The sequence below is a fragment of the Aquila chrysaetos genome, chromosome 4 (genome assembly GCF_900496995.4).
Source record: "Aquila chrysaetos chrysaetos chromosome 4, bAquChr1.4, whole genome shotgun sequence".
In the NCBI taxonomy this organism is placed as follows: domain Eukaryota; kingdom Metazoa; phylum Chordata; class Aves; order Accipitriformes; family Accipitridae; genus Aquila; species Aquila chrysaetos.
This window is the reverse complement of record NC_044007.1, coordinates 12,290,689-12,314,253: the sequence shown is the minus strand read 5'-3', so window position 1 is coordinate 12,314,253 and position 23,565 is coordinate 12,290,689. Positions and strand designations below refer to the sequence as shown.

The window sequence follows — 23,565 nt, the reverse complement described above, 5'->3', positions numbered from 1 at the left end:
ACTGTTGAACACTCTTCCTCTCAATGTTATCTTTATTAATATGCTTTCCTTTGTTCTTGTGTATTTTCATTTTTCCTTACCTTTCTTATGATTGCTTTGTGTATCTCTGTATGGCTCTCCTATTTTGGCTTGCCTAAACAATCACTTGCATCAGTGCAGCCAACAGGCTAGAGAGCAGTAACAGATTACCTTTTTCTGTACTGGTGAAACTTTGGCTATATCTTTTGAAAATACAGATTGCATAAGCTGTACATAAACGTACATTTTATGGTGGACTGTGAAAAAAATCTCTGGAGAGGCTTTTTTAGTATTTTATTTGGCAGGTATTTCAAATGACCTGTTCTTTTCCAGGAGCAAAAGTATGTATATTTTTCTAACCATATCACTTTTGATACCCTCTTGAAATTACATGCATCATGAATATGTCTATGTTTAAACTTTAGGGTAAAGTACTAATATTTTCAAAAATCATTATATATAGTAACTAAATGATACTCCTTTAAGGGTATACAAAGTTTGCAGAATTTATACAAGTGTTTTCAAAATTTGTGACAATTTTGAAAATGTTGATTAATTTTACATTTTCTATTTTTTTATATTATTTGCAGTCAGTCTCTTTAAAGTCAAGGATAAACAATCCTGAGCCAAATAAGCATCCTCAGCTAACTTAAATAAAAAGTTATGATATCCATAGATTTTTTTTGTTGTGTATCTCTGGTTAATGCGTTTTGTTAGGTCCTGATTTGTCAGGAAATACCAGTGTGCTTAAATTTACATATGTGTTTAAGCACTTTTTTCTGTTCTTTTCTTGAACTCAGTGCCTGGTTAAGTGTCTTGATGATCGGGGTAATGATCACTTGCTGGAAATTACTGTGGGGGAGAGAAAAATCTTGTGTGTACGTGTAAGGAAGAGCAACCTGAAAATATGACTCATGAAATGGTTACATGCCTTGTCCTCAGGACAAGATGAAGGACTTACTGGGAAGTATCGAACAAAGTGGGATCATTTGGACACAGGGCAGCACAGGGTGTGGGCTTTGAACTGAAATTACTGGTGAGTTGGTCTTGGGTAGTGTCTGACAGCATTGGCTGGGCTCCGGCTCCAGCTGGTCAGTGGCACGCAGCAGCGCTTTGCCCTGGTGAAGAAAAGTCACAGGGCAGAATTTCAAGCTGTGTTCCGTAGTCCCTGGCTGTGGTGTTTTTCTCACGGACACGGAGGTTGGGGGGTGTGTGGGGGAAGTAATGAAAGAAGCAGTTCTTGAGCCAAACGAGAGTAGGAAGAGTAAAGCTGGCAGTGAGTGGGCAATGTCTATAGGTAAAATGGAATCTAACTTTGCTAGCCAAAGTATGCAGCAGACAGTCTGTAAGAGTCCTGGTTTTCATTTTCTACACCTGTATGCAGCAGAGGGAAGTGATACGCCAGGGAAGATGTGTCAGGCATGATGCAGAATCTGAGAGGAACACAGTGCACACGCAGACAACTCACAAGTTGCATCAAATATATATCTGCAAACTCTAAAGAGGTTAGTTCTAAGGATTTTCACATGGCAAAACTTAGTGCCACCCTGTACCCTTAGCAGTGCACTCTGATAAGTGTTGCGGGCACGAGGCGCACATCGTGTATATGTGGTTATCCCTGTATTCCAGGACCAGCGACAGCTACAGCTAACTGAGAGAGCAGAAGGAACAAGAGCAGCAGCAATACACAGTGATGAGATTGTAGCTCGTACATGGTGCAGGAGTATGAAAACTTCCTAGTGGTGGGGAGGAAAGAGGAAACGGTGGTCGCCTTCTCTGCTAGCCTGGAGGCTTGTTCATAGGTGGGGAGTCGGTTCATGCATGTAGGTGTCACATTTCTTGGGAGCTCGTTTGAGAAAGTTGTATCATGTAGGTTGAGTGTTCTTGGTCTTCTGTCTTCAGGGGTTTGGTTTGGTTTGTTTTGAACAAGCCCTTTACTGGAAAATATATGGGGCAATGAGAGGGGTTTTTTATTACAGCTTTGAAATGCCTGCTAGTGCAGGCATGCAGTGTTGGATTTCTTGTGAGGACTGATACCTGTTTGGGCTGTGTGTGTGTTTAGTGTTTCCTCTAGCTCCAATGCAAGCAAGTAAAAGGCAGAGTGGTGGTAGTTTTCTTCCCACCTTCACTTTAATCATCTGGAACAAAGAGAAGGCACTTGATTAGTCCCAGATTAGCTGATGGATTTTGTAGTTGACTGTGTTTCTGAGACAGTGGTAGTATAATGTAATGTTAGAAATCTCAAGCATAATTACAGTGCTTCTCTGGGGAAGTGTATGAATAGAGGCTTAAATAGTCTGTTCTGCAACTGAAGAAAAGAGGAGCACATCATTTTCTGCAGATGTAAATGATTTGTTAGTGATGTCTGAATAGCACTTTACACTTAGAACTATCACACTGATATCTGCAGTATGCTCAGGGAAAAAACAACAATCGATAACAAGGAACACATGCTATTCCTCATTTGTATTGCCCCAGCTCTGTTTCAGTCAAACAATGATTTGGTTCTGAAGAACCACATTTGAGTTTTGTTGTAATCCAGCTGTTCCAAATTACGTGCAACATCAGTGCTGTTACTAGGGTTTCTGAACATCTGTGGAAATCTGAAAAAAGGGGGATGATTAAAACAGATTGCTCCTTCCCTGATAATGCCAGTTTCTGGGCTGTCTTCCCCACTCGTGCTCGTGTCATACACCTGGTCTCTGCCTTCTACCACTCAGTTTTCTGGTCCTTGCTCTGCGTTTGCAGCCAGAAGCATGCTGCAACATAGGACTCAGCTGCTGCACTGCAGAAAGTTTGGATAGATAGGAAAGGTGTGATGAGCAGTGTGCTGCCTGTACTGGTTACCCATGTGGAAGCCGTGACCTGTTCTACTTCAAAGGCTGCTCACATCTCCTAAAACCTACACGATGGTATTTACTGTAATACTGTTGATGCACACAGGTGGTTTTGTGTCAGTATGGCAGTAATTTATGGTTGGCTCACAGTGCTTGCACATATTGCTCTCTGGAACCAGCTTGTGTATTCTGGACAAAAGCAAAATCCATTCAATCCAGAATAAATATGGGCGGTTGATAAATTATGCATCCTGAAATTCTGGCTTGCTCAGCATGACATTACTACATGGAAAATAGCATCAGCAGTTCCTAAATTGTTCCCTGTGGAGCTCCAAAGAGCTGCGCAAGCTCCTGTGCTGTGCATAGTGAACAGTAGCGTGACAGAGTTTGCTGAGATAAAGTTATTCAAGGTACTGAAAATAAAAGCTGATGGGGTATTTTAAATAGTAACTGAAATCCACTGTTACTATAAGCAAAGTAACATAAATAGGAAAAATAATCCTGATGGTGGAACCCAGCTGTGAGTGTCCTGGAATCACCATGACTGGTCCTCTCCAAACTTCCACCCAGTTCACAGCAGCAGTCAAAAAGGTAAACAGGATGTTGCAAGTTGTTAATGAAGGGCTAAAGCAAAAAAACATGATTCTGCATGAAATGAACCTTTTCACCAACTGAAGTATGGCAGAGCAGGAGCTAGTAATGGTTCGGGCAGGATCAAGAGAAGCTGCAGGGTGAAGCCTTGGGCCTTTGCTGGTATCATTTTCCAAAGGTAGAGATAGTGAAGAGCCGTGGAAGAAGGGGCTTCTGGTATCGCAGCCAGGTTTTAGAGCTGGTCATCGAGCACAGGTTACCAGGGCAGCCAAACACAAACAGCAGAACCGTAGGCCAAATACTGAAAGACTTGTTGGTGTTAAGGCAATAGGCAGGTACTTAGTGAGCGATTCTGGAGAAGCACCCGGGTGACTTAGTGGGGTGTGTTGCATTCTCATGCCTGATTTTAAATGGTTCTGCCTATGCTATTACAGTGACTAATTTATTTTTCCATGGAAACGTTTGGGTTTTCTTCAGCTCAACACCTTGTTTACCTGTGGGTCACTCCTATGCAACTACTGCTTTTTCAGGTTTCTGTGATGCAGCTACTTTCCTTCAGATTCACAGTTTTTAGGCAATGGCATCCTAACGCTGTCTTCCCACGTGTGGTTTTTGATAGTCCTAATATAGGGTCTGATACAAATATGGTCCTGAAAATTTACACTGTCTAGTATAAGTATACAGAATTGTATGTACAAATATCAACTTCTTACTGCTGTCTATATACTTAGACAGTACTGTTGGTGTGGGTTTGACCTTATGGGTTCTTTTAGGCTACGAGACTGGATTTTCTAAGGGCAGGACGGGAAGGGGAAGCTTGCAGAGGGGTAAGGGTCCATAGTCCCAGCTGTGGCTTGGCATGAAGGCTTCATCTACACTGGGAGGCACACCAGGAGCATGGCTGTCTGTCCCCCTTCGCTGGTGGTGCTCTGTCCGTTGTAGTCTTGGCACAGGCCAGCTTGGGAGGCATCTCCTGGGTGTGATGTGGAGGGGAAGGGGATTAGCATGGAATAGGGGTCATTGCCAACACTGAGTGGATCAGGCTGCCCCGTTTTGGGTGTGAGCCATGCTGTGCCAGGTGGTTCCTATGTCATAGGATGTGTCCCGACACGTTTTATGAAGTTGTGGAGTGAATACTGAGATCCTGGACCCAAATGTCCACGTGGAGCTTCCTGGGCACAGTGATGAGCCCAGCAACAACTGGTTTATGTACTTTTTGCGTGGGAAGTATGACATAAACATATCCCTCACCTATATTTCAACATAAATAAAACCCTGCTGTTAAGATTTTAGGTTACGAAGCTTTACCACCGTCCTTGTGACTGGATATACTTGCTGCCTCTGCATTTTCCATGCCAGCACAGTGGTCATTTTATCAAGTGTTTTGTCCTCGTGTCTGCTGGAGGAAACTGTTGCAGAAGAGGACACTAGTAGGAAGAAATTGGTTGCTATTTTGAGAATGTGGTGGACGTGCTTTGACCTTGGCTAATTTTTGCTTTGCTTTTTGAAAGGTGGATTGAAATGCATTTTGTTGACGATGATCACATTTTGATGCACATCCTGTTGCAGGCACATAAACCCCTCAAGCATTTGAGATGAGATACCGTGATGCGCAGGAAACCCCCTCAGGTGTTCCTGCCTCCATCTTCTCATGAGTCCTTATTACCACCTCCAGTGGTCAGAAGGGATTCTGTTAACCTTGAGCCTCATACTGCTTTTTCTAGTCAGGTTTTCTCTTTCAAGTGAGAATCAACAGGAGGCAGGAGAAGCTTCTGGCACACGCTGCCTTGGGATGCCTGGGGTCACTTCTGCTCCCTGGCACCTTGCCCCATGCCAGAAAGCTTTTCTGACTAATGACTGCCGCCTATATTGCATTTTTCTCCAAGGTCTCCATCTCTCCTGCCATCACCAGGCACGAATCAGATCCAGTACCCAGGTTTTCAACTCCAGGTGCCTTTATCTCTGTCAAACCTGAGCTGTAAAGTGGCACCGACGTGGCTCAGGTTTGGCCATATGGTAACTCGGGAACCACAGGTAATTACACGGTGGTGGAAACTGGATGTTGACTTACCATGGTTTCCTCTGCACACAGAGTACACTTGCTAATTGCTACAGAGCATACATGGAGCCCCTCTGTCTCTCAATAATGTATATGGGGTCTGCATTTTTCATCTTGTCCAGAGCTATTTTCTCCTGCAAATGACACCTGGAAACAGGTAGTGCCTATAGATGTCATCTGCAAGCCCAGCTTGGGGCATTTAAATCAGAGGTCTCTTTGTTTTCATGTGTCTGATCACATCAGCATCACCCGGCATCATTCTGTTGTCCCTCAAACAGGGTTCATTTACCTGGTGTGCAAGCCAATAACACACAGAGTCGAGGTATTTTCAAATTAATTTCACTGATGCCCATGAATGGGTGCCTGTCTCAAGACAGCACACCTTTGTCTCAAAAATTCTCACATTTATACACTTAACTAATACATATTCATTGTTGTTTTCCTTAATGATTGGTTCTTTCTTCTTCACCCCATCATGGTTTAACCCCAGTCAGCAACTAAGCACCACGCAGCCGCTCACTCACTCCCCTCCACCGGTGGGATGGGGGAGAAAATCGGGGAAAAAAAATTAAAACTCGTGGGTGGAGATAAGAACAGTTTAATAGAACAAAAAAGAAGAAACTAATAATGATAATGATAATACTAATAAAATGACAACAGTAACAATAAAAGGATTGGAATGTACAAGTGATGCACAATGCAAATGCTCACCACTCGCTGACCGATGCCCAGTTAGTTCCCAAGCAGCGATCCCTCCCGGGCCAGCTCCCCCCAGTTTATATACTGGACATGACACCACATGGTATGGAATATCCCTTTGGCCACTTTGGGTCAGCTGTCCTGGCCATGTCCCCTCCCAACTTCTTGTGCCCCTCCAGCCTTCTTGCTGGCTGGGCATGAGAAGCTGAAAAATCCTTGACTTTAGAGTAAACATTACTTAGCAACAACTGAAAACATCAGTGTGTTATCAACATTCTTCTCATACCTAACTCAAAACACAGCACTATACCAGCTGCTAGGAAGACAATTAACTCTATCCCAGCTGAAACGAGGACAGCCCCTCATGTAAATTAGTGTGCAGACTCTGTCTTCTTCCTTCATTGTCTTCTTTTGAGTAGGTGGTCAGTGAGTTGGTGGTCGCAATCTTCCCCTGGAGGAATTACCTTTTACGTATTTCTTCCCTAATCTTGGCAGTTCCAAGCGGTTCTTCAAGGTTTATTGACCAGCCCACAATCCATTACCTTTTCTGACATAAACATAAAGCCCCACTGTCTAGTAGTTAGCTCTTAAATCCTAAATCATGTCTAGTTATTGTTTCCCTATTTTAAATATTAACTGACGGGGGCTATACACAGGACTTTGGCAGCTCCCTGGTTATTTCAATCATATTATACATATTAATTGATAACAAATCTACTCCAAATAGTGCCTACACAGGACCTGTCAAGTACTGTATTTGTCACATACCATCTTTATAATCAGATAAATTAAAGCCTGTAATGGGAAGGCGTTTCTCATCTCAGACTTCTGCATTACCAGTCATCACTGCCTGATGCTGCTAAAGAGATACTTTTGATGCCCTGGAACAATACTCTGGGGAGCTGCACACCTTAAAAATACCCTTTGTGGTGGGTTGACCCTGGCTGGATGCCAGGTGCCCACCAAAGCCGCGCTATCACTCCCCCTCCTCAGCTGGACAGGGGAGAGAAAATATAACAATGGGTCGAGATAAGGACAGGGAGAGATCACTCACCAATTACCATCACGGGCAAAACAGACCCAGCTTGGGGAAAATTAACTCAATTTATTACCAATCAACCAGAGTAGGGTAATGAGAAATAAAACCAAATCTCAAAACACCTTCCCCCCACCCCTCCCTTCTTCCTGGGCACAGCTTCACTCCTGGATTCTCTACCTACTCCCCGCAGGGGCGCAGGGGAACAGGGAATGGGGTTTATGGTCAGTTCATCACACGTTATTTTCTGCCGCTTCATCCTCTTCAGGGGCAGGACTCATCACACTCTTCCCCTGCTCCACCGTGGGGTCCCTCCCACGGGAGACAGTTCTCCATGAACTTCTCCAATGTGGGTCCTTCCCACGAGCTGCAGTTCTTCATGAACTGCTCCAGCATGGGTCTCCCATGGCGTCACAAGTCCTGCCAGAAAACCTGCTCCAGCGTGGGCTCCTCTCTCCACAGATCCGCAGGTCCTGCCAGGAGCCTGCTCCAGCGCAGGCTTCTCACGGGATCACAGCCTCCTTTGGGCACCCACCTGCTCCGGTGTGGGGTCCTCCCTGGGCTGCAGGTGGAGATCTGCTCCACTGTGGACCTCCCTGGGCTGCAGGGGGACAGCCTGCCTCACCATGGTCTTCCCCACGGGCTGCAGGGGAATCTCTGCTCTGGCGCCTGGAGCATCTCCTCCCCCTCCTTCTGCACTGACCTGGGGGTCTGCAGGGTTGTTTCACTCCTATGTTCTCACTCCTCTCTCTGGCTGCCGTTTTCTGTCCCAGCAACTTTTTTCCTTCTTAAAAATGTTATCACAGAGCTGTTACCACTATCGCTGATGGGCTCGGCCTTGGTCAGCAGTGGGTCCGTCTTAGAGCCGGCTGGTATTGGCTCTGTCGGACACGGGAAGCTTCCAGCAACTTTCTTACAAGAAGCCACCCCTGTAACCCCCCCTGCTACCAAAACCTTGCCACACAAAGCCAATACACCCTCATAACCTGCTTTCAAGGACCAGCATATCTGTAGAAAGGATTATCTTGATTTTATTCAGTTGTATTCAGACAAGTAAATGAAAGTGCTTATTTGCCAAATGCAAGGTAGAGAAGAACACAGCCTTCAAAGGTTTAAAAGACACGAGCATGCAGAAATGAGATTGTATCTTCATTAGCCTCGTGTATAACATCAGCTTTAAAAGCCCTGTGTGATTCAGCCAGGAAAATGCTTGAGGCTTCAAAATCTTTTATCCTCATACCTCCTCAGCCATTGCAGCGCTGGGGAGTCCCGCAACCAGGGCATGTTTTAACGCTGAAGAGCCTCCATGGAGATTCTTGTCTGGGATGGCAATGCAAGTTACAGATGCCTCCTCTCCCCAGGAAGGCATTTCAAACACCCCATTAACATGCAGGCTAAATAAATGCAAACATCCCCTGAGCAGATCTGAGTGTGAGTCTTGTACCGGAGCTTATCTGAAGCCAGTTAATGAGCTTTCTTGGGCCTTGTTAACCAATTAAGCAATGGATAATGGTGCTGGGAGATAACACTGTCTGCCACTGTCAAACTTAAAGGTAAAAGCAATATATGGGGTCTTTTGTTTCCCATGGGAACGTAAACTGAGAATTACATTTTAAGCATACTACTACTACTAATTTGCTCTTAATTCCCACCAACGCTAATGGGAAGCAAATAGCTTGCGGTGGTACTGGCTGTCGGGGGAGCTACAGCCGCGGCAGCTCTGGCTCGTGGGCAGCAGCGGGACGTGACCCCCTCACAGGAACGCTCCTGCCGCCGCTGTCGGGTGTCCCAGGGATGGGGCTCGCAGTGGCGTGGAGTGACCGGCACCCTCTGTGCAGGGCAGCAGCTCGGTCCTGGGTCCCTGCTCTGGTGCGGAGATAAGAACTTAGGCGGGTTTTTTTTTTGTTTTTGCCTGATACTTAATTTTTGCATTATAAAGATGGAGATGGCTGGATGGAGAATTTGAAGATGGAGGACATTATTTGATGTTGCTTCATTTGTATATAACTGGATTTTCATTAATGTCTTATTTGTTGTTACTTTTTAAAAAATACAGAATGTGAAAGCTGGAAGCCTTGTTTTCTGTAGATTTCTATTTATTTTGATTATGTGGAAGGATGAGAAAATATCATGGGTATAACCAATAGATGTCTGCTAGAATCGTACCTCTATAATTATTCTAAGTATGAATTTTCCTGGTTTTGTCTGAAGAGCCACAGGTGTTAAAATTAAGCGTCATGATTAAAAATGGCATAAATTGCATTTTAACTTCCATGGCATGCTATGTACTGGTCGGTTTGTACCTGCCTGAAGTGAAAGGGAATCCCTGCACTGGTGGTTTATACCCATATAAAGCACGAGATGGTAATTTCCAGGGAGGAATGCTGGTTAACTCTGGCACCACGGGTACGTCCCAAAGCAGATGAGTTCACAGTCAGGTCTTCATAAAGCATTATTGAGACTTCGGGCATAATATAATGTTTTAAAGAAGAAATACAGGGCTATATTCCCTGCTGAGGCATACTGGGATGAGCTAGAGTGCAGGAAAGATGCTTGCTGATGTTTACAGGCTACTTCAGCTGCAGAAACTAATTATAAGTATTTTTTTCAGAGTTTTTTTCTAGTCTGTCTGTGAGCACTAGTTTTCCTTAATAAGATCATTATTGATTTTTCTGCTTGCTGAGTCACAGCAGTAATTTACACTGCCCTTGAACAGCCCCTTGTAATCTGTTTTTCCCCCAGGGTCCAGTGTAACTCTTAAACAGGACCTAAAACTTGAAGCTTAATCATAAATAATTGCATTAATAACAAAAGCCCTAATGCATTAAGAGTTTTCTGTGTGTTTTAACTTATCCTAACCAACTTTAGGAACCTGTACTTCTGTGGTGGGGGACAGGATATTTGCATTTGTTTTGGGAAAGTTTAGAGCTTTTTAAAGGAAAAGCTTAAAAATAAATTAAAATAGGGAAAAAATAGTTTGATGCCAGTTTGTATTCTTCCTCTGTTGCTCTTTGCTTTCCTACCTGGTAAAGTAGGAGTACATATTTCTAGTGTGGGTTAGACACTAAAGGCTTCAGGTTATTAATGCTGGGTGATACCTATTCCCCTCCTCCCCCATTTCACCCTATCATCTCTTCTTTTTTTTTTTTTTTCCTACAATCTTACCATTATGTTCCCTTTTTCTCCTGATATACATCTCTATTTGCTTATCTGGTGTCACAGGTGAATTATTAAGAGAAGTCATTGTTATGGGGTTAACTAAAAGGGTTTTATTAATGATCAAATGATGATCAAATGGTAATTAATTGATAACTGAATGAAAATCAAACAGTAATTGAATGGTGATTAAGCAATAACTGAATGATAGTTAAACTGATCTGATGATGATTTAGATGGTGGTGGTCACTCTACTACTTACTACACTTCTAATAATAGCTGTATATATAAATGTCGCTAGCATACAATATACCTTTAGGGCTAATGTAAAATGTCGTTTACCTTGTTATGGATATCAGACGCCGAGTGAGGGTCTCTGAACCTCGAGGAGTAACCTTGAGAGGCGTCCCTGCTCAAGGGGGAGATCACCACCGTGCAGCCCGCTGCCCAACAAGGGAGCTCAGTGGGCTCCCGGGGGCTGCAGATTTTTATAGCGTGAAGTGATTGAGTCAAACTTCCCTTTGGAGCACGTGCAGGAGCGCAGCTGTAGCAGTTTTAATTGTGTCTAGTCTCAGCTCGGGCTGGTGCTCTTAGCTGCTGATAAGATTTGACCTAGATTCCTCAGTTCCTGAGAAGATGCGGCCCAGCACAGTTCTCACGGTTTGCACAGCAGGGCTGATCTCAGCCAGGGCTTCTCGTCGGTGATGCCTGAACCAAAGTGCTGTTCACTCGCTCAGAGTCAGGGCATCCGTCACACCTGGAGGGAGGCATGGAGGCCAGAAGGACACCGGCTGCCGGCGGGGAAGCCTACGCTCTACCTCTGCTGGCATGAACACGCCAAAGCTCTTGTGTGGGCAGGGACGTGGGTGTTGGGCAAGCCTCTGCCTGCTGGTGAGGGAAGGGCTGGACTCCTAACGACGTCAGCTGCTGGCACAGAATGCAGGAGTTAAAATCCTTCCCCCTTGAAAGCCAAGTCACTGTGACACAGGTTCAGCTTCTGCAAAGTTTGATTTGGGAATAGGTGAAACAATTCTTGTCGGTGCTGAACCCCACAGATCCGTACTCGGTCTTTCAGCAGAGGAAGAGCAGTTTGGGGAACATATTTAAACAATGTGGGCATACAGAAGTCCATGGGGGCTGGTGGGATGCATCCCGGGCGCGGGGAGAGCTGGCAGGTGTCAGCGTGAGACCACTCTCGATTCTCTGTGAATGGTGGTGGTCGTCCTGGGGCCTGGACGACAGCAAACATCACTCCTGTCTTCAGGAACAGCAAGGAGGAGGATGAGGGAAGCTGCAGGATGGCCAGCCTCACCACGAGCCCTGGAAAGGAGATGGAGCAAATAGACCTGGAAACTGTTCCCAAACATACAAAGGACAAGAAGGTGACTGGGAGTAGTCACCATCGATTTACAAAGGGAAAACCAAGCTTAACCAACTGGCTCAGTGGCTGGGCCCAGGAGCGTGTGATCAGCAGCACAACGTCCAGCTGGAGGCCAGGCACTAGTGGTGTACCCCAGGGGCTGATACTGGGGCCAAAACTGTTTAATGTCTTCATTAATGACCTGGGCAATGGACCCTCAGCACATTTGCAGGTGATTGATACAAAACCAGGAGGAGCAGCTGACATAGCAGAGGGTTGTGCTGCTGTTCAGGGGGACCTGGACAGGCTGGAGAAATGAGCCGACAGAAAGTTCATCAAGTTCAGCAAAGGGAAGCATGAAGTCCAGCACCTGGGGAGGAATGACCCCAGGCACTGGGATGACTGCTGGAAAATGGCTTGGCAGAAAAGGCCCTGGGATCCTGGGGGATCCCAGTTCACTCCTGCAGTGGTGGCCACCGGCCTCCTGGGCTGCATCAGGCAGAGCATTGCCAGCAGGTCGAGGGAGGTGATCCTTCCCTCTGCTCAGCACCGGTGAGACACACCTGGGTGCTGCATCCAGTGCTGGGCTCCCCAGTACAAGAGACAGATGGACATACTGAAGGGCCATGAGGACAATGAATAGTTTGGAGCATCTGTCATAGGGGGAGAGGCTGAGAGAGCTGGGACTGCTCAGCCTGGAGAAGAGCAGCCTCCAGGGGGATCTTATTCATGCGGATAAACAGCCGATGGATGGAGGGAGTGAAGAAGATGAAGCCCAGTAATAGTAAGTGGTGCCCAGTGACAGGACAAGAGGCAATGGGTACAAACTGAGACACAGGAAATTCCATTTAAATATAAGAATAAACTTTTTTTCACTGTTCAGGTGGTCAAACATCTGGGCAGGTCACCCAGAGAGGTTGTGGCATCTCCACCCCTGGAGATACTCAAAACCTGACTGGACATGGCCCTGAGCACCCTGTGCCAGCTGCCCTGCTCTGAGCAGGAGGGTGGACTGGACAGTCCCGATGGGAGACTTCTGACTTAATTGCAAACCAATGGAGACAAGGAGGGTAGAGCCCAGCACTACAAGGAATAGACAGGGATCAGCTAATCAGGAAATCATGGAAGAGTTCAGTCCCATTTCTTTTTCTAGAAGTTTTTCTCCTGATGCTTTCAATCCCTCACATGTAAAAGCACAGAGAAATAATAGCGGTGATGCCTGTGCCAGTCTGCTCACGGTATTCTAGAATTAAATTTACAAATGTAGTAAAAAGCCAATAAAAAGTTACGTTCGTTGTACCAACCTGAAACAAGCTGAGCATGAGCACAATGTTGTCCGTCCTTGAGTTGCTACCATTTGTGAGAGACTGAAAGAGTTAATGTCTCAAACATTGTGGTGGGGCAAGTTCTGCTTAAAGACAAACCCTGCACAGCAAGGAACCCAGGTGAAAAGCCCATCAGCTCAGGCATCAGCAACAGGAGGGGGAGGGCGTGCTGGAGAGTGCGCAGCTCCCTGGTCTGATAAGCTGTTCTGATACAAAGATCAAACAATGGCCGTGGCTGCAGGGAAGGAGAAGTTACTCCACAAAGGACCCCCAAGCCCAAAGGCTCACAAACTGCTCATTAACCTGAGGAGTTCGAGTGCCCGCCCGAAGGAGGGACAAGGATGATAAAAGGACACAAACTGAAGCCCCGGGTGCGCAAGCCCACCGGGACTGGACCCCTCAGCTGACTGAACCAACGCTGGACCCAGGACCGGTGAAATCTTTTTCTCTTCTTTTTTCACTCTCTGTCTTCTTCTCTCTTTCCTTTTCCTTTTCCACAATCCGTACACCTCATCCATTTCAAGACATAAACCGTTGACCAAGTCTGAGACTAAGAGTAGATCCAGCCACCCCTGGGCCCTTCTCTGAGGAGGACTCTGGAAAGCAAGGGGGTCTGCTCTGAACCTCATGACTCGACGGGAGGGATCTCCTTATTCCCTGAAGTGATGTATATGGTTACACAGTTTACAGAAGTAGTCTTATGCCAATTCCTGTTGTGAGAAACCCTGCCACCTACTACCACGCCTCCCCAGTTCAGTTTGCTTCTGTCATAAATAAAATCTTTAACTGATCATTTGGTGTCGTTTCACCTTAATTTAGCCCAAGGAAATTTCAAATTAAACATGACTCCCTGGTCTGTCCAGTCTGGGTTGTGACACCATTGCACGAAGCTATTCAGCCTCCTGCTGCTTGCCTGGCCTTGCCGGAGCTGCCCATGAGGCTGCCAAGCAACTTTTTAGCTTTCGATAACTTAGAGACGGCACCCTGCTGCACTACATCCCAGCTTCGAGTCCGTCTGTAGGTGCCATCAACACCCAGGTGCCCAAATTTTTCATGGGCCCACTTGGTGAAAGCTTCATCATGGGGTGGCAGAGCATCAAGGGATGGGCTATCAGGAAGTAAAGTAGTGTCATTAATTTGACCTGATCAGCCTGCTGTAGCATTGTGCTCCTCTCTTCCCCAACACTCTGGGTGACACGAGCATCAGCATTTCAAACCCACAGGCTGAAATTCACGTATTTCTGGGTTAACAGCTTCCATAAATCCTGACCCCACAATGGCTTCCCGTGTGCTGTCCAGCTGTCCACCTACCACTAACCCATGCAGTTAATTCCTTATGTACCACCCAGAAGGCAGTATATAACTCGGGAGTGGTGGTGCGGGGTCTTTTCTAATATCATGAGCGTGGCCATTAGTTCTGCATACGGGCTGCTACCCCCACCTTGCTGAGTAAGCTTTGCTTGGCAGGATGACAGGCAGCATCCTTCTACCACCTCACGCCTTGACGTATTTTGCTGATTCACCTGTGTGGACCAGGCGCACTATCACTGCTCAGGGGCTGTGTGTGTACGGTGGAGCTGCCCGAGCAGGGGGTAGCAGCCTCCCTTCACCTTTTTGCCTCAAACTCCAGTGTGCAAGATCATCTCCCGAAATGAGGACATCCTGCTCAGAATGTTTGTGAAGTTGCTCAGGTCCCAGTGCAACCATGGGGCAGACAGCGTGGTGGGCGTGTTAGAAAGCTCTTTCTTCATTTTTCCCCCATCCAAACTGGTTCCTCTTTCTTGCTGCATTATATAGGGGCCCTAAAGGCTGTGCTTAAACTGGCACCAGTACCCCAGTAATCCTACAAAGCGCTGCACATCAGCCCTGTTTTGGGGCTCAGCTGTATGAAGTTTTGTTTGTTTCTGTAATCCGGCAGACTCCTTGCCCGACGATGCCTAAAAATTGTACTTCAGTTGGTGGTCCTTGCACTCGTTTCCCAACTATGCCCTCCCATGGTGCCCACGACACTGCTCAGCGCTTCCCCAACATCCTGCTAGGCAGGTCCAGCCAGCAGGATGTCAGCAACGTAATGGAGCGGGTGACACACTGGGGCCAGGGTGCACTCCTCCGGGGGCTGAGCCATGACCCCGTGACGAATCGTGGGGCTGTGCAGGTATCCATGAGGCAGCAGCTGGTGCTGTTTGAACGCTATAGGCTTGGCGGGGGGATCAGCACAATGGTGGGAGCCACAGCCCTCCCTGCCACAAGCTCCGGGGTCCAAGCTGGTCACGTACCAATGGAATATTGTTGTCCCAGTGACAGAATAACATCCCCCCTGGCTTTCCCACAGCAGCCCCTAGCAAGAAAATGATGCCAGATATAAAAGATTCCATACCAAGACTGCAAGTTACATGAATAAACCTCTTGCCCTGAACATTAGGCATGTTACAGTTGCACTGGAAGAAATATTTATGCCTATAAATAGCATGGCAGGACTTTTCAGTTATGGCTATTTAATTATTTTTCTGTCCTCTATAGAGGAAAATTAACTTTTGTAGTACAGAGGCGGATACCACACCTCTTTTTCACATTCATTCTCACTAATGGTTCTAACACTTTGGAATCTTCAGTCCTGGCAAACTATCCAACACCTTTATTTCCAATTTCATTGTTCATTTGTGATACAAAAGTCAAACTTCCACAAATAGTTCTTCAGAACAAAAAACTAAATGATTTATACATAAACAATTACATACAGCATTTATAATGTGCAGTACAAAATGTACACTGTTTGGATGAGATACAAATTGCGTATCATGCCAAGATTTAAACAAGTGTTAATTATATAGACTAGTGCTGATGGTTGCATTTCATAGAGACAGTTGTAGGTACTGCCTTAAAGCACAGAAAAGAGAGAGTTCTGAAAAGCTGTATTTGTGTCATCCTCAGTTCCCAACTCCCCATTTCAAGTTTGGGTGAAAGACTTGGTCCTTCTTCATATTCATAGAACAGTTCTGAATTCATCAAAAATGAAGCTAGGCACATGTGCTTCAACAACCTAAAGTAAACAGGAAGGCACAGTTAGGTATTTCTTCATTATTCATTTGTATTCTCTATTCATCCATTAACAAGCACAATTAATCTATGAATCAAGCAGACAACACTAATGACCTGAACCACCCTGGCTTTAGGATGTGCTCCTGGATGTGCTCTTGCTTGTTGCACAAAGGAAGGGAGGAACGCCATGTCAGGCAGGTAAGGCAAACCCTGGGCTGTGAGGAATTGCCGGGACCATAGGTACTGTGTAAGGCTGGAGGAATGCTGACACCCTCCCTGCTGTTTCTCTACATAGCACCAGGCTGAAGTGGAAGCTGGCACAGGTACCACATACATCAGCTGCAAGACTGACATGGGGACCTTCTACTACATTGCAGTGTGGGCTGGAAAGAAGAAAGAAACTGGAAGAATCTCTCTCTCTTTTAGTTGTGAGTATTAGCTGGAAAATGGCTTATTCAAGAATCATTGAGGTACAGCCTACAGCACATAGGATAATGACTTACTTTTAATACCACATATAAATAATATATCATCTTCAAATGCAGTTAAGTTGCATTTAACCCTAAAATAAAGTCTCTCTACAAGCCCAGACTTTCAGAACTTCCCTTGCATGTGAAATAAAGAAGGTGCCTGCCGTGCTTTGGCAGGAAGGGAAGGGAAGGAAATCAAGGACCGGAGATGGTGTTTCACCAAAATTTAGACTTCCTAATTAGCTTTTTGCCCTGCATTTAGAATACTGCTAAGTTTGTTACTACTTAATTCTGTAAGATCTCAGAACTTCTACTTTATTTCTTCCCTTCCCAAAAGCCCCCCAGCAATGTACATGCTCTCCAAAGATTAAATGGAACAGACTCTTCTTAAACCCACACCAAGCTGAAATCCTTTCTCTATTTTGTATCCCCTCTGTGTTTTCTAGAAAATAATTTTTCCATAAGGATACCATGACTAGTATAGGAATAGTTACTCAAAGTATGCAAGTAACACAATTTGTAGTTTGTACAGGGTAAAAGAATTCATTATGACCCATTCCTATCAAGTAACAGATTTTTCATCTCTTTTTCCTTTTGGAAATCTTTCACAGAATATCTGAAAACGGGTCAATACTGCTTTTTGGACAAAGTTAACAAGTCCATTATTCTGGATATTTGTTTACAGATGATGCCATGTTCCAGAGCAGATATGCGTGATCAAACTGCTAGTATGTAACCATAGCATAAACCAAGATTTAGCTCCTCTGAACAGCTCAGTGCTACGTACAGGAGACATGGAATTCTTTCTTACCTTTCTTGGTAACTTTGTGTAGCGAATGTAATCTTCCAGAAACATGAGTGCACCCACTACATCAGCAGGCATTTCTGGTATCTTCTGGCTAAAATTAAACCACCATGAAGATCATATGCTTTCTAGCTAATCAGTTATTTGGATAAAATTACATGGAAACACCAGCCTTCAAATAACACTGTTTCCACTAGGTACCACATGATTCCATTACAAAAAGAAATAGTATTTTAATCTTGTATTCAGTCAAATATATTGTTATTATTATGTCAAATATACTCTGCTAGAAAAACATACTGAAGAAGCAGTGATAATACTACTGAAGCCCTCTTCACAAAGGTGATACTTAGAGAAAAAGTAAAACATGGATACCTTGTGCACTGTTCCATCGTTGAACGAATAAACTGACCAATCAGAGCCAGAAATTGTTCTGTGTATCTTGAGTGAAACTGTTTCAACAGGGTAAGGAGTCCCAGAACTAAAGGAAGCCAGTCAATCTGATCAGCTGGGCGCTTGCACACCACTCCTGCACAGAAAAAAAAAAACCCAAACAACACGTGTTTATAAAACAGAACATATTCTTTATAGCAGAGGCAAACTTACATAATATACTCTAATGCTGTGCCTCCCCTTCTGCTTGCCCACATACAAAAATTAAGAACTAATGTAACAACTGCATGTCTTCCATAGCAAATAGCTTAATGATACTAACTAAGGCATAGAATGAAATGAGAAAGTCAGGAGTTTGGATTCTGTTTCCTACTCCATTGTATTTGGCTTCAATATTATAACAAACCTGTCTGGACACGATGGACTAAAGTCGGGAACCAAGTATTTTCCATGCAGATAATTTTACTATCTTCTCTACAGATAATTTCACATAGGTTTTCATTAGATTTAGACAAACAACAACTTATACAATACCTAAATTTCTGTTGTACTGAAGTTTTGGAAACTGGGAAATGAGAAATAGGAAGTTGACGGTGGGAAAATAAGGCAGACATTTTGTTGTTATGTAGATCTGGGGGAAAAGAAAAAAAAGAGGAACACAGTTCTTCCACATATTTTTTTTTTTTCCTCAGTTAATAATCAGTGTAATAGAAAAAGCAAACTGTACCAAGCACTGGAATGTAAGCCTGACCTTATTTAATGGATTGTGAATGCCAGCTGCTTCCAGATAAGCTGTGATTTCATACAAAAGAGTGTTGTCTTCTTTAGGATAAGGTAGTGATGGGTTCTGATAATGTGCTTCAATGTCAGCCAGTATTGCTCTAAAAGGAAAAGAAATTGATTATATTAAATACATATTTAAATTATCCCCAAATAAACCTCACACAATGCCACATGTCATATTAAAGTAAAAACTTCAAAGACACAATACCTGTAAAAGGTTACAAGCAAGATTAAACCACCTTTTTTGGAATATCTTTTTACAAACATCATATTTGTTTCAAAATCAGCACCACACATTTTCACTGTTTTTACTTCTCATCCAAATATGACCTCAAATCCAGGTATAACCAAATGCAATTAGAAGCTGCGCCATCCACTAGCATGTTCATACAAATTACTTGCCAAGTTATTTATTTTTAATGTTTTTGTTGCGTTCAAATTCAAATACTCATCAACAAAAACCTGAATCCAATCAGACTCCACATTTTTCCATAATTTAGATTTTAAGGATTGCCAAGTTGATAACAATTACATCACAGTGATACATGCAGCTCTTTAGCACATTTTGCTTCTTACTTATTGAGATTTTCCAAAGCAGCAGCCAAATGCTTGGAGTCAAACCTGCAGGAATAGTTTAATTCATTGGTAATCTGTCGTCTCAAAATCTGCATCTGACCAACCTGTTGAAACAAACAAACAAAAAAAGGGTGGGGCGTTATGCTCAACACAATGAAGGAAGAGTAAAGTCAAACTAAGGAAAAACTTAATGAGTAACAATTTACAGTTAAATAGATTACACAAAGTCCTCAATACACCTAACAGCCTTTGCAGGGCTGCCCAAAGCAGGGACATACACTGTGGTTGGAGATACTTCCTCATTCTGGTAACAGGGTACTGATTCAGACTGCCTGCAGTCGGAACTGACAGACCCCAACTGCGCAGTGCAGTCAAAGGAGAGGAGTAGTCACAGTGCTCAAGATTTACACACAGCTCATGGTAGCAAATACAGGCAGTGTGAAAAGGGCACTAAAATGGTAACAGGTATAAAACCCCAGCTACTTGCTTGTTTTTCACTGGCAAGTGAAAATGCTTGTACTCTTTTCCCCACCTATCCCTAGACCGTAGGGTCAGCAATGGCAGGGATAAAAACCATCAGAGAGGTTTGTTGCAGTCAACCTTCCCCTTCCTTCCCTGACCATTCCTCTTTTCTGCAGTAACATAAACAAACATTCACATCACTCTGAAAAACACTGGTTGCAAAATATTGTTATAAAGACAAGATAAAGAGACATGTTAATGGGCTAACTTGTTTAAATCTTCGGCACGGTAGACTGCCTTCTGTGTGAACGAGGCAAGTTCAGGAAATGCTACTGCTCCGAACTTTAGCCTTAGGTACATTATGTTCACAAGGCGCTGTGGGGAGTCTCAGAGCTCCTGATACTGAGCACTAACTTGGTCTTCCCAGATCAGATCTCTAGTGCCAAACTCCATTTTTGGCGAACTATTACATACGAATCTCAGCACCAAGCACTTTGAGGAGTGTGAACTGTCCATACAAACAAAGCTCAGGAGCTCTTGCAAATCCAGGCCTGCTTCACTCAGGATGTTACAGAATTGCAGGTCAACATAATACAACATTGTAAAAAAAGCAGATTAGAGTATATAACTAGAGCCTAGAGTGAATTCTGTGTATCACTAAGTAACATAAACCTACCTTCATTATGGAGTCTAAATATGCTGTCCAGATCTTCTGAGTTTTTGCAATTGCTGCGGAATAAACCTTGTTTGAATTTGCTGAGGAAAGAAAAAGGGTGAGGCATTAAAAACAGAACACGTAAGAAGAGAAATAAATGCAAGCGTACAAAGACAATGGCTTGCTTTCATCTTCACCAGTAAGCACTTACCTATAATTCCTTTGAGAGGACTGACAGCATTCATAAGTGCTTTTAAGGTATCCTGTACTGTCTTGTCACACAATATATTTTTCTGAAACATGCTGAGGAAATTCTAAATAGAAGAAAGAAATAAGTAAGTAAAATCCTCACATGTGTACTCTATGCTTAATCTTGGTGGTACAAGAGCCACATTTTTTGACAGCAGGGAAAGAATATTTCCACAGATGAAGAGTTGAGGAATTCTGTAGTTAGACTTTGTGCTTTTCTGAGTTATGCTAATCTGATGCTAATCAGTGTCAGGACAATTAGCAGATCCCCCTCATCAATATGTAATACCCACTGTAGACAACTATTAATTCAGTTTTTGAGGAAGAACTGTCTTCATCCATACTTATTTTCCTTAAAATCTTTAACCAGGCTAGGATTGGATTCTTCGCAGAAAATAAAAAAAAATTAGTTTCACATAGAGGTAGGTATTAGTGAAAAAGTCATTACAAGAAATTGACACTTTATTTATTTCATGGTAGACCCAAACAACCTAATTCTTTGTTGATATCTAGGCAGAAAGACAGAAGTTGACCTGAGATCAACTTTTAAGTATACACAAAGTGTACACCTTCAAAAGGCATTCCTTGCAAACCACTGTTTAATGTAACACATAACCTGGTGTTACACAGCACCGTTTATTCAAGAGTACCAACTTTCATAATTATATCTGTAACTGAAATTCTTACCTTTGGGTTTGAATACACATTTTTCAAATGCTTTTGATTTCAATTTACCATTTAAAAAATTAACAGATATTTTATTTCACTAGAAGTCACTAAACAATAAAAGCATTGTGACCTTGAGAAACCAAAGTTCAAAAATTACCTGCAGCTCCTTTACAATCATGAAACACAGCAGCCTGTCTAAACCATTGAGACCAAAGGTACCTAAAGTATCTTGGATCTCTGAGAAGAGACGACTATTGGTTACTTCCTGATGAGTTTTGATATCATACCAGGTGTTCATTTGGTCAATGTAACATGTGATTCTGAGGAAAAAATAAACAAATACTTCAGAACAAGTTGCAGACAGTTCCTGTGAAAATCTGAGTGATCAGTTATCTTATTCAGGCAGAGATTAGAAAGACTCGCTAAGTATCTCAGGTAATGTTTAGTTACTCCTCTCTCCGCAAGGATTCTGTCACCCTTTCCTGGTTTACCTCTCCTTTATTTGTGTAACACACTGTTTTCCTCCTTAGACTAAAATCACAACTTTTCTAGACTAGTTTTTAAAATGTATAGGATGGATTGGGTAAATTTGGTTTTAGATAAAGATGGTGATATGACAGCTAAGGAAAAACTAGTTGTTGTATACTTTGTTTGTATATGGTGGAATTGGAGCAATCCAATGCGTGGTGCTTTAATACAGCTTGTGACACACAGTACTTACTTTGGGTCTGTGATCCTCAGGATTTCTCTACAAAGCCGACCAATAAATGTTACAGATTCATCCACAGGTGTGAATTTTGGTATGGGAATGTGAGTAGACTGGTATATGCTTTGCCAGTCTTGAATCTGAAAAATAAGTTTTAGAGTAATTTGCAGTGTTACCATTGCATGTTTTTAATTCGCTTAGAAATTTTATTCCTTTTGTTTAATTTAAAAAGAGTACACTGTAAAACAATATTGTAAATTACACACAGCAGAACACTGTAAATACAGAATAAAGCAAAGAGTGAGTCTTATGACAAAGAGCAAGCAGAAGATAAGTGTGGAGGTTGAAGGAACTACCTACCTTTCTGGTGAGAATTTCATCTGCTCCTTTCTGCAGTAAGACTAGCCACCGTTTTGTTAGCTACATTTAAGATCTATTCACTCTACCACTTGTGAAATATCACAAAGAGCTGGTAACTACTGCAATCTTTCTAAGCCTGCATTCTGATGGCTAACAATAGATACAGAGAGGACTACTGTGATTCAGTAATTATTTTCTGTTTTCTTTGAGAAAGAGAGGAAGGATGTTGTTCACTGGCAAGAGATACTAAAATACTCTGGGGTACTTTCTCTTCTTATGTACAACTAATGCAGTGGGGATGCTGAAATCATTCAGAAAAAAGCTGGAGGCAGATGTTTTACATAGTAGTTAGCACATTTAGTTTAAGTCACAACAGTATGGACAGTGCACAGTGGGGTACATATGCTCCATCAGTCATAAGCTTTAACATCCAAATATTAAGACATTTATCATCTTTTTACTCATTCTTGTTTTTGACTAGCACCTTTGTTCTTAAGAAGTTATTGCACTCCTGTTCCACATTGTAGTTAATAATACGAGACACTTCCTCTTGCCAAATTTTTAAACCATATATGTTGACATAATCCTGGATATATTCAAATGATCGATGGAACCCATCCATTGTAGCTGCCATTTCTTTCAGTTTGGGCATCAGTTCGCTTGGCTACAGATGAAAAACAAACAAACAAACAAAAAGATAAACCCAAACCTGTGAACACGTAGAATGCAAAGAAAATATATAAGGCTTCTAAATGCCTTTACACAAAAACCTCTAGAGGATTTCACTACGCTCCAGCCAAAACTGAAAAGCACTGAGAAATTTATCAAAGGTTGTTTGATAACTGCAGTAATTCTTCTTACTAAATATTTTTTCCTCCTGCTTTTAATGTCTATTTTAGGCTTCAGTGGTACTACTGACTGATCTGGGAGAGAGACTCAAGAATCTGGACAGGATCAAAACAAGGAGTCACTCTCCTTATTCTATCATTGCCTATCTATGTTTACCTGGCTTATACATATCATGTGTTGTCATCAGTCATCACAGACAAAGACAGAACTGTGAAGTTAGAATTGACAGGACACTTGGCAATAGAATAAAAATATGTTTTTGAATTCTGTGTACTCTTAGCAGTTTATAAACTCATTTTAACATCAAATAAGGCATTCCAAATAACCTTTGAGTTCAAAAAGTGTACTTTTTTTGCAAAAAGGAAATCTGTATAGAAAAGTATGAATTATTTCCTAGAAGGTACTATAATAAAAGAGGTCCCAGCAAACCCAAGATACATAAAAAAATAAAATAAAATCAAGCTGTTA

General features: G+C 43.1%; 1 protein-coding gene across 1 annotated transcript in view; it reads right to left on the bottom strand.

Annotated features, from left to right (window-relative positions):
- Positions 1–15,701: 15,701 nt before the first annotated feature.
- Positions 15,702–23,565, bottom strand: part of WASHC5 (WASH complex subunit 5) — a 28,727-nt gene continuing 20,863 nt past the window's right edge. The window contains exons 19-29 of the mRNA XM_030010868.2: positions 22,733–22,912; positions 21,904–22,028; positions 21,340–21,502; positions 20,476–20,578; positions 20,286–20,365; positions 19,148–19,251; positions 18,540–18,669; positions 18,323–18,419; positions 17,771–17,924; positions 17,402–17,489; positions 15,702–16,121 (exon numbers count right to left, since the gene is read on the bottom strand). Of these exons, the coding sequence (XP_029866728.1) occupies positions 16,065–16,121; positions 17,402–17,489; positions 17,771–17,924; positions 18,323–18,419; positions 18,540–18,669; positions 19,148–19,251; positions 20,286–20,365; positions 20,476–20,578; positions 21,340–21,502; positions 21,904–22,028; positions 22,733–22,912 (1,281 nt within the window). The 3' untranslated portion in view covers positions 15,702–16,064. The remainder of the gene's footprint in view (positions 16,122–17,401; positions 17,490–17,770; positions 17,925–18,322; positions 18,420–18,539; positions 18,670–19,147; positions 19,252–20,285; positions 20,366–20,475; positions 20,579–21,339; positions 21,503–21,903; positions 22,029–22,732; positions 22,913–23,565) is intronic.